The 16,157-nt window shown below is 41.6% G+C and overlaps 1 protein-coding gene across 3 annotated transcripts in view; it reads left to right on the forward strand.

Annotated features, from left to right (window-relative positions):
- DPY19L3 (dpy-19 like C-mannosyltransferase 3) overlaps nt 1-16,157 on the forward strand; it is a 45,686-nt gene that overhangs the window by 16,130 nt on the left and 13,399 nt on the right. For 2 of the 3 annotated variants that reach the window (XM_058155345.1, XM_058155344.1), the window contains exons 5-16: nt 520-641; nt 1,878-2,023; nt 3,333-3,456; nt 4,921-5,055; nt 5,311-5,442; nt 5,709-5,810; nt 8,022-8,095; nt 8,231-8,389; nt 9,376-9,498; nt 11,753-11,864; nt 13,878-13,934; nt 14,419-14,501. In XM_058155345.1, the coding sequence (XP_058011328.1) occupies nt 520-641; nt 1,878-2,023; nt 3,333-3,456; nt 4,921-5,055; nt 5,311-5,442; nt 5,709-5,810; nt 8,022-8,095; nt 8,231-8,389; nt 9,376-9,498; nt 11,753-11,864; nt 13,878-13,934; nt 14,419-14,501 (1,369 nt within the window). The remainder of the gene's footprint in view (nt 1-519; nt 642-1,877; nt 2,024-3,332; nt 3,457-4,920; nt 5,056-5,310; nt 5,443-5,708; nt 5,811-8,021; nt 8,096-8,230; nt 8,390-9,375; nt 9,499-11,752; nt 11,865-13,877; nt 13,935-14,418; nt 14,502-16,157) is intronic. The other variant, XM_058155346.1, reaches the window with a different exon arrangement.

Consider the following 16,157-nt stretch of genomic DNA (forward strand, 5'->3'; position numbering starts at 1 on the left):
TTCTGTGCTTTAGAACCCAATTATCCAGCTTTGCCTTCCACAGGTGGTCCTTGACTTTTGATCACAATTGAGACTAGAATTGTTAATCCATGTGGTTGTTAAATCATGCCCAATTTCACAACATTTTGTCATGATTGTTAAGCAAATCATTGCAGTTGTTAAGTGAATCCTATGGTCTTTAAGCGAATCCGGCTTTCTCCATTGACTTTGCATGTCCAGCCCTTGGGCCGCAGACTTGTTATTTATATACATTAAACTATGTTATATATTTTATATGTGGCTCAAGGCAATTCCTCTTCACTCAGTGTGGCCCAAGCAAGCCGAAAGGTTGGATAGCCATGTTCTAAATCAAGAAGATAAAGTCACTTGGTTGAGATGGGCAGAATGAATGAATGAATGAATGAATGGCATTATTTCAGTTTCTTTCTTTGTAACTTCGCTTTAGCAGAAGTCTTTAACATTTTCATGGGTTTTTATAGGTGGAGGTGTCACATTTTCCCTTTCTTTTACACCGTGCAGGTTTACACAGCTTGATCTATGACAATAAAACTGAATCCATGAGAACCATTAATATACTTGAAAGGATGAATGTTTATCAAGAAGTATTTCTTAGCATGCTATATACAGTGCTTCATTTGAAAGTAAGTTGTCCTGAAAAATCCCTGGCGAATGCTTAAAAAAGTCACCCATATTGTTATTGTTGTTGCATAAATACAGAAACATTTAATGTCACTGTTTTACACACGTGCACGCACACACACACACACACACACACACACTCTCACTCACTCACAGAGCCTGAAACATATTTCAGAGCCAGTTTGGTAGTCTGATGCAAAACCAGCAGTGTGATATTGGGCCGATCACTGTTAGCCATAGGCAAGGGCAAACCACTTCTGAAATCTTGCCAAGTAAATTTATTTATATTTTTATTTTTTATTTGCATTTATATCCCGCCCTTCTCCGAAGACTCAGGGCGGCTTACACTATGTCAAGCAATAGTCTTCATCCATTTGTATATTACATACAAAGTCAACTTTTATTGCCCCCAACAATCTGGGTCCTCATTTTACCTACCTTAGAAAGGATGGAAGGCTGAGTCAACCTTGGGCCTGGTGGGGCTTGAACCTGCAGTAATTGCAAGCAGCTGCTGTTAATAACAGACTATCTTACCAGTCTGAGCCACAGAGGCCCTGCAGGAACCTGCTCATGTAGTTGTCCAGAATCAAGACTGACTCAAAGGTATATTTCTTTTGAGACTTGGTTTGGTTTAAAGTCCTGGATTGGGAGTAGGGAAACAGGAGTTTAATCCTGCCTTAGGAATGGAAGCCATCTGGATCAGGGGTCACCAACCTTTTGGACCTCAGGGACCATTAAATTCATAATTTTAAATCCCATGGACCAGTAATATGAATTTAAAAAAAAGATAAATAGTATTTAGTGCAACATAAAAAAATAAATATTTTTTTCTGTGGACCACCAAAATTTTCTTATGGACCCACCAGTTGGTGACCGTTGTTATGGATAATTTTGAGCCAATCATTTTTATCCAACCATATGAAGAAGATTTTGACTGGCAAAATATCCTCTCAAAATCTTGCCTACAAAAATGCAAAGATTGGTCCCTGCAGCCACCAAGAGTCATGATAGACTCAAAGACACACACACACTGGGTTCAGTGAGGTTAACCTCTTCCACCAAGAGTGCAGCAGGCTTGAAGAATTACAGGATGTCTTACTTGAACATGTCATATATCAAGTTTCCAAAGGCTTCCTAATAAGCAGGATGGGTTTTACAGAAACGTTTTTGGATACGAACTGTGGACATCATGAATGAATGGTGACCGCTTCTCTACTTGATTTATCCTTCTTTTGCAGAGATTTTTAGAACCTGTTTATTTTTACATCTATACACTGTTCAGCCTTCAAGCTGTGTATGTCCTTGCCTTATATGTGACTAGTTGGCTTCTTAGCGGAACGTGGCTTTCAGGTGTATTAGCTGCTGTCTGGTATATAGTCAACAGGTGAGTTTGTGTTCTCTTACCACCATAATGATTTTTTCCCCCCTGGGGAAAGTTTTACCTGGGGACATCCGAATGTTTCCATTAGGAGAGCTATGTTGGGGTAAACCCAAATTTTTGAATATATAGAGGTGGGGGAGATACAATTTTAGTCTATGATAGTTGGGGCTGATGGTAATTGGAATGTAACCACAATGGAAATGCCACCCCTTCAAGATAGATCAGGCTAAGAAAGCAGTGTCATGCAAGCCAGTGCTAATTTTACTGCAAAATCATAATAACAAATCTTGAAATTCTGAAGGCGCTTGTGTTGTGACTGCCAGCGGCCAGCAGAGCTGGCAGCAGAGTCAGACAGTGAGGAGGTTGGGGAGGAACATGGCCCAGTCTAACTTGGAGAAAGCTCATGGTCAGTTTCGGGGTGGGCTGCTACGGGTTCGGCAGGGTTCGGGAGAAGCCGTAGTTAACATTATGGCCAGTTCAGAGAACCTCCAAATCCCACCCCTCCCTGCCTCTCCCAGGAGTCTCCACGCGGCCCATTTTGGATGTGAGCTAAGTGCAGGGCCCGCACGGAGGCTCGGAGAGGGGGAAAAATGGGCCTCCCGGAAGTTCCACGTGTCCGAAAACAGGCCCATTTCCGAAGGCTCCAAAGGGCCTCCAGACCCTGGGGGAGGCAGTTTTCACCCTCCCAGAGGCTCAAGGAAAGCCTCCGGAACCTGGGGAAGGTGAAAACAACCCGCCTCCCCCGCCGTGGTCCAGGAGGCCAACTAGGCCACGCCCACCATGGCCACACCCATCCAGCAACCTGGCAGAGAACCCGTTGCTGAAATTTTTGAAGCCCACTCCTGGTCATTTTGGTGTTCTGTAGCAATTAAGGCAAAAGGCTAGAAACTGAGAGATCGTCAGTTCTAGCCGCCACCTTTGGCATAAAGCTAGTGGGTGATCTTGAGCCAGTCACTCTCTCTCAGCCCTAGGAAGCAGACAATGGCAAACTACTTCTGAAATCTTGCCAAGAAAACTATCCAGGCAGTCGCCAGGCTTCTCATTCACTCGAAGGCCAAAACCAAAGAAAGTTGAACATACTGCTTAAATCTGGATCAGAAACACCATGCTCCTCTCTGTCTGAAACCTGGCTGTTTTTTTAAAACAAAAAACAGAAAAAAACACCTTTTAAACATTCGTATGATTAGCCTGTAAACTTTTTGCCATCTTTCACAGTCCGCAGAGAATATTCCAAGCGTGTTTTACTTTCCACCTCTCTGAGTAGTTTCCCCATCTTAGCTTAGAACTAGCTTTTGCTTTTTGATTTCCGCAGGGTAGATACCACCCGAGTGGAGTTCACCATCCCGCTAAGAGAAAACTGGGCACTGCCGTTCTTTGCCGTCCAGCTCGCTGCAATTACGGTCCTTTTCAGACCACATTTACGATCTGCTCACGAAGTAAGTCTCTCTTTCCTTGTCCCAAAAAAAAGTTTTATTGAGAAAATATTTGGCTACCGCTAAAGAAATATTGGGAACGGTTTCAAAACAAACACATGTCACATCATTGATTGAATTGATCCTACAGAGACCATATATACTATACCTAGCATTTGCCAAAAAGAGCTTAGCATCTAATGTCAGGACAAACTGCATCCACAGATTGCTTCAACCACTGCATTCAAGGGGATTAGGAAGATTAAAGGTAACATATGTGCTAGTCGTTCCCGACTCTAGGTGGCGGTACTTATCTCCGTTTCAAAGCCGAAGAGCCAGCGCTGTCCAAAGACGTCTCCGTGGTCATGTGGTCGGCATGACTCAATGCTGAAGGCGCACGGAACGCTGTTACCTTCCCACCAAAGGTGGTCCCTATTTTTCTACTTGCATTTTTTACGTGCTTTCAAACTGCTAGGTTGGCAGAAGCTGGGACAAGTAACGGGAGCTCATCCCGTTACGCGGCACTAGGGATTCGAACCGCCGAACTGCCGACCTGTCTGGTCGACAAGCTCAGTGTCTTAGCCACTGAGCCACCACGTCCCTTTTTTTATTTAGGAAGATTGGGGGTTACGTACTCACATTTCATGAAGAAATAATCATAACTGATGATACCAGCAGTTCAGTTCTCACTGACTCAAAGTTGACTCACCCTTTCATCCTTCTGAGGTCAGTAAAATAAGGACCCAGATTGTTGGGGGAAATATGCTGACCCTGTAAACCACTTAGAGAGGCCATAAAGCGCTGTGAAGCAGTATATAAGTTTAAGTGCTATTGCTATTCTATTTTACTCTCTTCTATTGCCATGGTGGCGCAGGGTTTAGTATTGCAAGCTGACTCTGCCCGGGTACTTACGGGACCGCCTGCTGTTACCGTATGCCTCCCACCGACCAGTACGTTCTCACAGAGAGGGACTTCTCAGGGTGCCGTCCGCCAAGCAATGTCGGCTGGCGGCCCCCAGGGGAAGGTCCTTCTCTGTGGGGGCTCCCACACTCTGGAACGAGCTTCCCCCGGGTTTACGCTAAATACCTGACCTTCGGACCTTCCGCCGCGAACTGAAGACACACCTTTTCATTCGCGCGGGGCTGGCTTAAATTTTTTAATTTTTATAAATTTTAAATTTAATTGATTTTAAATTTGTTATTTATTTTAAATGGGGTTTAGTTTGATAAATTTTTAAAATGCTAGGCTAATTATAATAAGTTTCTTAATTTCTATTTTAAATTGTACATTGTATTGTTATTTTTTACTGCTGCCTGTACACCGCCCTGAGTCCTTCGGGAGAAGGGCGGTATAAAAATCAAATAAATAAATAAATAAATAAATAAATAAATAAAACCAGGATTTCGATTCTGACTGACTCAAGGTTGACTCAGCCTTCCATTCTTCTTCTCTTTTTGAATCCGTTGTTTTTCTTCTTCCCTCTTACAGAGGTTGACGCTTCTAGCCGTGTTTATTGCAACCTTCCTCTTAAGTTTGACCTGGCAATTTAATCAATTCATCCTGTTGATCCAAGCAATGGCTTTGTTCACCTTCGACTGCCTTGACATGATCCCTGAAGGAAAAGTAAGTTTAATTATTGCGTGGGGCACTCATTGGTGTGAGACTGAAGCCATGTTGAAGTAATAAGATACTCTTGCAGCTGGCAACCCCGTACAATATGTCACTGGAAGGCGGTGGGGTTATTTAAAAATAATGAATTTAAACGGGGTTGGATGTAAAACAAAAAGGAGTCATGTAAATTTAGTCTCTCTCGTCCAAGCCTTAATACCCCAAAAATAGAAGCTGTGCCTGGCATCATTTCTCAATCATTTTTTGCAGGTTATATGGCTCTATATCGTACAGGTGGCCAGTCTGCTGATGGTTTACCTCTTACAGTTCTTTAATTCCATGATAATTGGATCATTGCTTGTCAGCTTTAATATGTCGGCCTTGTTAGCAAGAAAACTTCAGGTACGTCTTCCATTTTTGCTTTGCCAAAATAACTCGCTAAGAAAACCAGAGCTGTTATTTACCTACTCTTTCATCCATTTTGTACCATTATAAACGGTAGATAGCAAGCGCAATTAAATATTATTTACACCTCATGCGCGGGTCACGCCCACCCCAGCTCCGTGAAGGGGGGAAATGTCGCAATACGTCACGTGTCATGACGCCGCAAGTTTGACACCCGTGTTGTAGATGCATTTTAAGTATTGTTAACTGCTTGCCTTTTCCAGAATAACTTGAAAACCGGCGGCTTGTTAAGCAGAATTGGGAAACTTCTCCTCCATGTGCTTTTAGTGCTGTGCTTGACATTCCTTGTAAATAATTTTATTAAGGTGGGTAAAGTTTTTTTCCCCCCTCATCTATAGAGTATCATTTTAAAGGTGAATTATGAGATATTTAAGCCTTAGGCACTAAATTATAGAGGACTATATCCAGGGATGGGCTGCTGGGAGTTCCAGGGGTTCGGGAGAACCTCTAGCTAAGATTCTGTGCAGTTTGGAGAACTCCCAAATCCCACTCCTGGCTGGCCCCACCCCTCCCCTTCGCCTGGTTCTCCAGTTGCGCCCCTTCCTTGATCGGGATGCCTTATGCACAGTCACTCATGCTCTTGTTACCTCTCGCTTGGATTATTGCAATGCTCTCTACATGGGGCTCCCCTTGAAGTGCACTCGGAGGCTTCAGTTAGTCCAGAATGCAGCTGTGCGGGTGATAGAGGGAGCTCCACGTAGCTCCCATGTAACACCACTTCTGCGCAGACTGCACTGGCTGCCTGTGGTCTTTCGGGTGCACTTTAAGGTGTTGGTTACTACCTTTAAAGCGCTCCATGGCTTAGGGCCTGGGTACTTACGGGACCGCCTACCGTTACCTCATGCCTCCCACCGACCCATACGCTCACACAGAGAGGGACTTCTCAGGGTGCCGTCCGCCAAACAATGTCGGCTGGCGGCCCCCAGGGGAAGATCCTTCTCTGTGGGGGCTCCTACCCTCTGGAACGAACTTCCCCCTGGTTTACGCCAAATACCTGACCTTCGGACCTTTCACCGCGAATTGAAAACGTATTTATTTACTTGCGCAGGGCTGGCCTAAGTTTTTGTCATATTTTTAAATTCTAAATTTTATATTTCTAAATTTTATATGAATTTTAACGGGTTTTTAGATTTTAAATGTTTTAAAGTTTCGGCCAACTGTAGAATAAGTTTTTTAATTTTGTTCTTAATTGTATATTGTTTGTGTTTTTTATTCTGGCTGTACACCGCCCTGAGTCCTTCGGGAGAAGGGCGGTATAAAAATCTAATTAATTAATTAATTAATTAATTAATTAATTAATTAATTAATTAATAAATAAATAAATAAATAATAATAAATAAATAAATAAATAAATAATAATAATAATTTTAAAAAAAGGAGTCCCCATGCAGCACATTTTGGATGCAGGTAAGTGCAGGGCATGAACGGAGACTCAGGGAAGGCCAAAAACGGTCCTACCGGAAGTTCGGGAAGGCCAGAAATGGGCCTGTTTCTGGCCTCCAGAGGGCCTCTGGAGCCTGAGGAGGCCGTTTTTGCCCTCCCAGAAGCTCAAGGAAAGCCTCCAGAGCCCAGGAAGGGCAAAAATGCTGGGGCCCCGCCACACTGTGGTGCAGGAGGCCGGCTAGGCCATGCCCACCCAGCAACCGGGCAGAGAACCCCTTGCTAAAAAAATTTAAGCCCACCCCTGACTTTATCTATTCATGTAGAAGAAAACTTCAATCTTCTACAACTCCATGGCTCTAATTTCTCTTCTGGTGGATCCTCCACACTTCTGGAACAGAATTTGGGGTTCACAGAAATCTTCAGGGAAAGATTTCTTCTCCTTCTTTAGAGTACTTTTTGTTGTGATCCAGACCCAAGTAGGTAGTAATAAACTTAGTCCGTGGAAAAACAAACTTTATTCGAACAGCTGGGAATTAATTCATTCCCAGCGTCGTTCAACTCAACAAATGCCTCCCAACACAAATTCCTCGGTTATCTCACAAACCTTGGTCCAATTAGGCAAACTGCCAAAGGCCCTTTCTGGCAAACGTCCAGAAGCCACAAAAACAAAGACGTACAGGAAGCAGAAGACGCAGCTACAACGTTGTTTTCCAGCAAAGCCCAAACGCTGTTGCTGGTCTGCTTTAAGCCTTATGGGAGGGTCCAATCATATCTTGGCCCTACTCCCAAGTTGTCCTCTCTGCTTGAGCTGCTCTTGCCTTCTGGCAGCTCTTCTCATGCGTGCATTAAGAACAGGCTCCTCCTGTTCCTCTGCCTCACTACTATCGGGCTCTGGAGTCCGCACCTCACTTCCCGATGGCCCTGGCCTCACCTCAGCCTCATCGCTGTCCAACTCCGTTGCCAGCTCCGTAGGCTGCTGATGGACCACAACACTTTTCTTGTACTGCACTGCTTTAAAGAATACTCAGGTAATCACTTGTGTCATGAGTACAGCAGGATTAGCAGGAAGGGACTAAATTGTATAGTCCTTTCCAGAGAATATAAATGCTATACGTTTTTCCTTTCCCCCATAGAGAATTTTAAATCTGGAATCTGATGAGCACATCTTCAAATTCCTGAAAGCAAAATTTGGATTCGGAGCAACAAGGTACAGCAACAACTGTTTTCCTAAAGTATTTTCTTAGAAGGAAGGTCTCTCCACGTTTCAGGGTAGAGTTTAGTTCTAATAAATAAATTCTTTAAATCGCAGACTTCGTCACCCTATTCTCCTCATTTCTTTTAGAGATTTTGATGCTAACCTGTACTTGTGCGAAGAAGCGTTTGGTCTTTTGCCTTTTAATACTTTCGCAAGACTTTCAGATACCCTAGTTTTTTATGCTTATTTATTTGTCCTGCTGATCACCGCCACAACAGCTGCTGTTGCCTCTTTTCAAAACCTCAGGTAGGTCCGTTTTTAAACTGTGGAGGTTTTTTTATTTTTTTTTTATTCATTTGCTTGTTTGCTTGTTTATTTTATTTGTCAAGCATGTATTAGATAACATATATGAGTATAAACATGATTTGAATACAGGATAAGGGTACGAATAGAATAGAATAGAATAGAATAGAATAGAATAGAATAGAACAGAACAGAACAGAACAGAACAGAACAGAACAGAACAGAATAGAATAGAAATTTCTATTCTATTCTATTCTATTCGCAGTCCCTGTCTAAAGGTACTGCAGTCCCTGAATATCTGTGCTTCCCATCAGTTATGAAAAAAACATCTACCTTATTTCCAAAGAAACTGATCAAGGAAATATTTATTTACACAGCTGTACATACCGTACGGTACGTACCGTACTGTACATCCCGTACTGTACGGGGCCGTGATAGCTCAGGCTGTAAGAAGCCTGTTATTAGAACACAGCAGCCTGCAATTACTGCAGGTTCAAGCCCGGCCCGAGGTTGACTCAGCCTTCCATCCTTTATAAGGTAGGTAAAATGAGGACCCAGATTGTTGGGGGGGGCAATAAGTTGACTTTGTAAATATACAAATAGAATGAGACTATTGCCTTACACACTGTAAGCCGCCCTAAGTCTTCGGAGAAGGGCGGGATATAAATGTAAATAAAATTAAAAAAAATACCACCCCTGTTGTCTGAAAAAATATCACTGGCAAATTAAAAAAAAAAAGTGATGCTTCTATATATTTGACCCTAGTGTTGTATTGTATAAAAGTGAAAAATCTCACACATTTAGCACATTCAACCCGTCGAATGCATTACAGATGCGTTAAAATGCTTTATTGCCTCAATAAAGGATCAATAAGTAAGAGGATGCTTTGAGTGGCCTACAGATGTCCTTTTTAAAAAGAACTTTGAAGTCTTCACCTTGGTGGCCACAGTATAACCATCTGCTTCTTTCCTCCTCCTTCATTTGTGCAGTGGTCGTGCAAGTATGAAATCCGTGGAAAAAGAACCCACGTCCACCACCGTCTTCAAACCTGCTATGGCTTACCATTTGGTCCACACCATTTCATTTGGGCTCCTGGCCCTAAGCACCATGAGGTACGTTTTATCTAGTCATATCTATCGTGAAAACAAAAAACCAAAAACAAAAAACCAGTCCATAAAGAAGAAACAAAGAACCAATCAGGCAGAATGCTAAGTGGTTCCGCTAACCGGGTCTTCCCTTTTTTCATAAGCTGCAGTAACCCACGGCATGGTCCTTCTATAAAACCTCTGGCAGATTAGAGGGGGTTCATTTATAGTTTTCTCCCGGTTAGCAGTCCGTTGTTGCCGTATTAACTGCGTGGAAAGCTGCTTTTCAATAATTTCATGGTCAGCAAGAGTATAAGAGTATTAGTATTAGTATTTATTGGATTTTTATACCACCCTTCTCCCGAAGGACTCAGGGCGGTTCACAGCCACAATAAAAACAATGACAATATAAAAATAAAAACAAAGATTAAAAAACTTATTATATGTTTGGCAACAATTTAAAACATTATACCATTAAAAACCCCATAAAATTTGTATCAGATATAAATATTAAAATTAAAACTCTTTAAAATTTTAAAATTTAAAATTTCTAAGCCAGTCCCGCGCGAATAAACAAATACGTCTTCAGCTCGCGGCAAAAGGTCCGAAGGTCAGGCAGTTGACGCAATCCAGGGGGAAGTTCGTTCCAGAGGGTGGGAGTCCCCACAGAGAAGGACCTTCCCCTGGGGGCCGCCAGCCGACATTGCTTGGTGGACGGCACCCTGAGAAGTCTCTCTCTGTGTGAGCGTACGGGTCGATGGGAGGCATTCTTCCTACTTGGAAAGCATTTCTGGATTTTGTGTGCTTGAGATGGGGGGTGGGGAAAATGAAACAATGACTTCGGGTTTTGCTGATTAGATAAGTTTGTGGCTATAGAAACAGCTAGTACATAGGAAGTATGTAAAAGTAAAAAGTTGAGGCTGTAATGTTATTATCGGGTGGGCTGCTGGGGGTTTGCAGGGGTTCGGGAGAACTTCTAACTAGGATTCTGTGCAGTTTGGAGAACCCCCAAATCCCGCTCCTGGCTGGCCCCACCCACCTCACCCCTCCCCTCCCTGGAGTCCCCAAGCAGCCCATTTTGGATGCAGGTAAGTGCAGGGCGTGCAAAGAGGCTCGGGGAGGGTGGAAAACAGGCCTACAGGAAGTTTGGGAAGGCCTGAAACGGGCCCATTTCCAGAGGAGCTCTGGAGCCTGGGAAGGCCATTTTCACCCTCCCGGAAGTTGGAGGAAAGCCTCCGGAGCCCGGGGAGGGCAAAAATGCCCCCCCCCCACCGTGGTATAGGAGGCCAACTAGGCCACGCCCATCCAGGAGAACCCTCTTGCTAAAACTTTTGAAGCCCACCCCTGGTTTTCACGATATTCTATTGCACTCAAAAGAATCGGAAGTCAGTACTTCTTCTTTTTCCCCTTTCCCCTATAATCTCTTCCCTTTTCCCACTGTTTTCACTTTCTTTTGCATTTTATATTTTAGAATAGAATAGAATAGAATAGAATTTTTATTGGCCAAGTGTGATTGGACACACAAGGAATTTGTCTTGGTGCATATGCTCTCAGTGTACATAAAAGAAAAGATACGTTCATCAAGGTACAACATTTACAACACAATTGATGGTCAATATATCAATATAAATCATAAGGATTGCCAGCAACAAAGTTATAGTCATACAGTCATAAGTGGAAAGAGATTGGTGATGGGAACTATGGGAAGATTAATAGTAGTGCAGATTCAGTAAATAGTTTGACAGTGTTGATGGAATTATTTGTTTAGCAGACTGTTCTTGTGTCTAGTTGTTCTGGTGTGCAGTGCTCTATAGCGTCGTTTTGAGGGTAGGAGTTGAAACAGTTTATGTCCAGGATGTGAGGGATCTGCAAATATTTTCACGGCCCTCTTCTTGATTCGTGCAGTATACAGGTCCTCAATGGAAGGCAGGTTGGTAGCAATTATTTTTTCTGCAGTTCTAATTATCCTCTGAAGTCTGTGTTTTTCTTGTTGGGTTGCAGAACCGAACCAGACAGTTATAGAGGTGCAAATGACAGACTCAATAATTCCTCTGTAGAACTGGATCAGCAGCTCCTTGGGCAGTTTGAGCTTACTGAGTTGGCACAGAAGGAACATTTTGATAAGTTTAATAAAAGTTTAATAAAAAGTTTATTAAAAAGTTTAATAAAAATCATTCATTAAAAAACATAAGAGCTATGTTTCACTTTCAGGGGGTGAACAAGTAATAGATACAGTTTCTTTTTCTTTGATTTTCCTTTTTTTTTTAAAAAAATCTTGCAGGATGAAATATCTCTGGACTTCCCACGTATGTATGTTTGCAGCTTCTGGCCTGTGCAATGGTGACATCTGGGGACTGGTTTTGAAATGCGTTCATCTTCACACACCCAAACGGGTTAGAGATTTTTGGTTTATTTAGTTATGTAACAAATTATACAAATAGTCCTTGACTTAAAACCGTTCACCTAATAACCAGTTAAAGTTTCGACAGACTTGAAAAAAGTGACTTACACCTCACCATCGAAGTTATGACTGTTGTATCAACTCCTGTTGTCACATGACCATATTTTGGTTACTTAGCAACAGGCTCGCATTTATGACCATTTAATAATAATAACAACAACAGAGTTGGAAGGGACCTTGGAGGTCTTCTAGTCCAACCCCTTGCCCAGGCAGGAAACCCTGCACCACTTCAGACAGGTTATCCAACATTTTCTAAAAAATTTCCAGTGTTGGAACATTCGCAACTTCTGGAGGCAAGTTGTTCCACTGATTAATTGTTCTAACTGTCAGGAAATTTCTCCTTAGTTCTAAGTTGCTTCTCTCCTTGATTAGTTTCCACTCATTGCTTCTTGTCCTGCCTTCAGGTGCTTTGGAGAATAGCTTGACTCCCTATTCTTTGTCCCTGAGATATTGGAACACTGTTATCATGTCTCCCCTAGTCCTTCTTTTCATTAAACTAGACATACCAAGTTCCTGCAACCGCTCTTCATATGTTTTAGCCTCCAGTCCCCTAATCATCTTTGTTGCTCTTCTCTGCACTCTTTCTAGGTCTCCACATCTTTTTTACATCGTGGTGACCAAAACTGAATGCAATATTCCAAGTGTGGCCTTACCAAGGCATCATAAAGTGGTATTAACACTTCACGTGATCTTGATTCTATCCCTCTGTTTATGCAGCCCAGAACTGTGTTGGCTTTTTTGGCAACTGCTGCACACTGCTGGCTGCTGCACATTTGCAGCATCCCATGGTCACGTGATCACATTTGGGCAAAATTTTCCCTCCCTCAATTATCAAGCAAAACAAAATCACCCATAGGATAGGATGGATTCGGACTTCTGACCCCATCATTCTCTTAACTGAAGTGACTCACTTAAGAAAATTGTAAAAAGTGTCATAAAATTGAGTCCAGTCGTGTGTAACTCAACAACCATAACAACTTATGATCAAAATGTTGGCTTCAATTATAGTTGGAAGTTGAGAACTACCTGAATAGAAACACAACTTACAAAGTTGAAACACTGGATGGCATACAGTCAAGAAACAAGCATTAAAAGATCGGTACAGTTAAAGAAAACAGCAAAAATTAATAAGTGATGAAGAACACAAATTCAAATGACCCTTCTCTGTGCAGGAATTTCAATCATTACATTTTGATCTCATTTAAATAATGAATAAAATTCTGGTTTAGTTTTCATGGCCTAAACAGATTTGCGATATGGTGGTTATATAACATATATAATATATAATATATAATGATATGATATAACAGATTGAGTACAATTTAATTAGGTATTGGGGAGGGGTTGCGTAATCTTACATGTCTAACTCTTTTGAGCTCAAAACTCAAAATGTCCTGTTTCCCATGCAAAATTTCAGCGAAAACTCTCTAAACGAAAACAGCTATTTTAATGTTCTTTAAAAAGCATCCAGCACTGTTCAAAATGTCAGTTTTCTGCTTTTCAAATAGCCATTTTGCTTTGAAAGTAGAATATTTTACAACGTTTAGAGCTCAAAATGTCCTAATAAAACATTGACACATTCCTAGTAGTATATTTGGAATGCATTTGGAAACATACTTCTTTTAAAAATGAATGCTATTTAAGCCCACTAGATGGTGATGTTGTAGAAGCTATGAAAAGCATAAACAATATAAAGATTTTCATGAAAAATGCCAGGGGGTGTGCGAGATTGCTCAGATACAGCACAATAAAATTCAGTACAATTTCCTAGAAACCTAATGCACAGTGTGTGCTTAATATTCTTAATAGAAACACTGTCAAAGAAAGTCATTCTATCATCTCAAAGTATGCACAATTTGTATGAGAAGTTTCTTACGAGTTTGGTCTAAATAGGTTTTTTTTCCCCTTTCTTTCAGTACATAACATTGTTCCTTTTTCCCTATAGGTATCTGTGATTAGATATTTAACACCAATCCTCATATTGCTCTATCTTTGTTATAAGGTAAGACCCCTTTTAGTCTTTTTAAAAAAAAATTTCTTTTCTCAGAATAGAAAACTTTTCTACCAAAGATTTACCTGTTTGAATGAAAGATCATTCAACTTTTAACTGATACATAATTTGCCCTGGTTAGTTCCTTGACTAGGCTGTTGTTATATCAACTATATAACATATAATGCATGTGTAAGGAATGCAGTGGCTCAGTGACTAAGACGCTGAGCTTGTCGATTGAAAGGTTGGCAGTTCAGTGGTTCAGATCCCTGGTGCCATGTAACAGGGTGAGCTTTAAAACGTTTTAAAATGAGCGTCCTCCATTGCAGATGGGAGCCAAACAAAACAGTGCACCAAAGATCAGAAACATCAGCTGGTAACTTTGCTGCTCGGGCTTTATAAACAGTGTTGTTGTTTTTTTTCCATGCTGAAGAGCTGGGCTTCTTTGGGCATCTGTCTGACGTGATTTATTTTGTTGTGTTTGTTTTCTTCTTAGTTCCTGCCTGGAATAATGGCAGAGCTGTCAGAATTGAGGGAATTCTACGACCCGGATACGGTGGAGCTAATGAACTGGATTAAGTAAGAGGAACATTACTCTGTTTAAATCACATGCTAGATAGGACGAGTCAATGTCTTTTTGTGACCGCAGCTTCCAATTCCATCAGTTACATAAAATTTTAGAGCCTAAAATGTGAGCTAGGTAACTTGGTTTAATATGGGCACTAAGATCACTAAGCAAAGCTACTTTTTCGCAACCTATAGATGAGTGAGGATTCAGTTTTGGTGTTGCAGTCACAGCAGTTGGGAAGAGATAAAGACTCTTGAAACGTCTTCTTAAAAATGTTTGCTCCATCGGACCAAACTTTTAGTAGCTGAAATACTTCGCCATTTCTGACCATGGTTGGACAACTTTCAAGACATCCTACATGAGTGTTTGCCCAGCTTCAGTCTCTTGAAGATAAGTGGACTTCCAAGTCCCAGAATTCCCCCAGCCACCTTGCAGTGTTTCCCAACCTCAGCCATTTGAAGATGGGTGGACTTTAACGCCCAGAATTTCCCCAGACAGCTCCCAGAATTCCCCCAGACAGCAAGCTGGAATTCTGGGATTTGAACTCCACCCACCTTCAAGTGGCTAAGGTTGAGAAATACTGCTTACACCAACCATGCCGTAGCCCAGGTTCTAAACAGGCAAGAAAATAAAAAAGCATGAACAAACAATTGCAAATATTTTACAAAATGGCACACAAATATTTTTTTTTTAAATTTACATTTATATCCCGCCCTTCTCCGAAGACTCAGGGCGGCTTACAGTGTGTAAGGCAATAGTCTCATTCTATTTGTATATTTACAAAGTCAACTTATTGCCCCCCCAACAATCTGGGTCTTCATTTTACCTACCTTATAAAGGATGGAAGGCTGAGTCAACCTTGGGCCTGGTGGGGCTTGAACCTGCAGTAATTGCAGGCTGCTGTGTTTTAATAACAAGCTTCTTACAGCCTGAGCCACCACGGCCCTTATTTAGCATGTCACAGACTATTTGGGGAAGGGGGGGGGTTGCATATCTTGAGGATCCAGAAGGTTTTATTTTGTTACCTTCTTTCTTAAACCAATTGTCTTTGTCTTTTTTCTTTAATTTTATTTTTACTGCGTTTTTACAAATAAGCAAATCTTATTTACATCTTAAGCATATCTTTGTCATGCTTAAGAAGCTTTGGCTAGTAGGGGCCCATTCAACATCTCCTCCTTGACACAATTGAAAAAATGTAGGTAGTCTTCGAATGACACACACACGCCCCCAAAAAAGTACTTACTGTTCCAAAGTCCCAGTGGATTTCAGGTGCTTGGCAACCATAGACACAATCTATAATATCTTTGCAAAAAAAATAATAATAGTGCCAAATAATTTTTGACAAAAAAACATTTAGTCTAGTGGATAAGACATCAGTTAGGAGGCCGTGAGTTCAGATCCCACCTTAGGCATGAAAGCCAGCTGAGTGACCTTGGGCCAGTTGCTCTCTGTCAGCCCAATCCCTCCTACAGGGAAGGTTGTTGTGGAGAAAATAGGAGGAGGAAGGAATGTTAGATATGTTTGCTGTCTTAAGCTATTTATAAAAATAATAAAGATTGGGTGACAAATAAATAAGAACACCCCATAGGTTTGCTTAATGGCAGCAGTGTTCAGTTAAGGACTGTGATGGGCACTTTATGCTGGCTGGGGGAATCCTGGGAATTGAA

Source organism: Ahaetulla prasina, chromosome 12 (assembly GCF_028640845.1).
Source record: "Ahaetulla prasina isolate Xishuangbanna chromosome 12, ASM2864084v1, whole genome shotgun sequence".
NCBI lineage: Eukaryota > Metazoa > Chordata > Lepidosauria > Squamata > Colubridae > Ahaetulla > Ahaetulla prasina.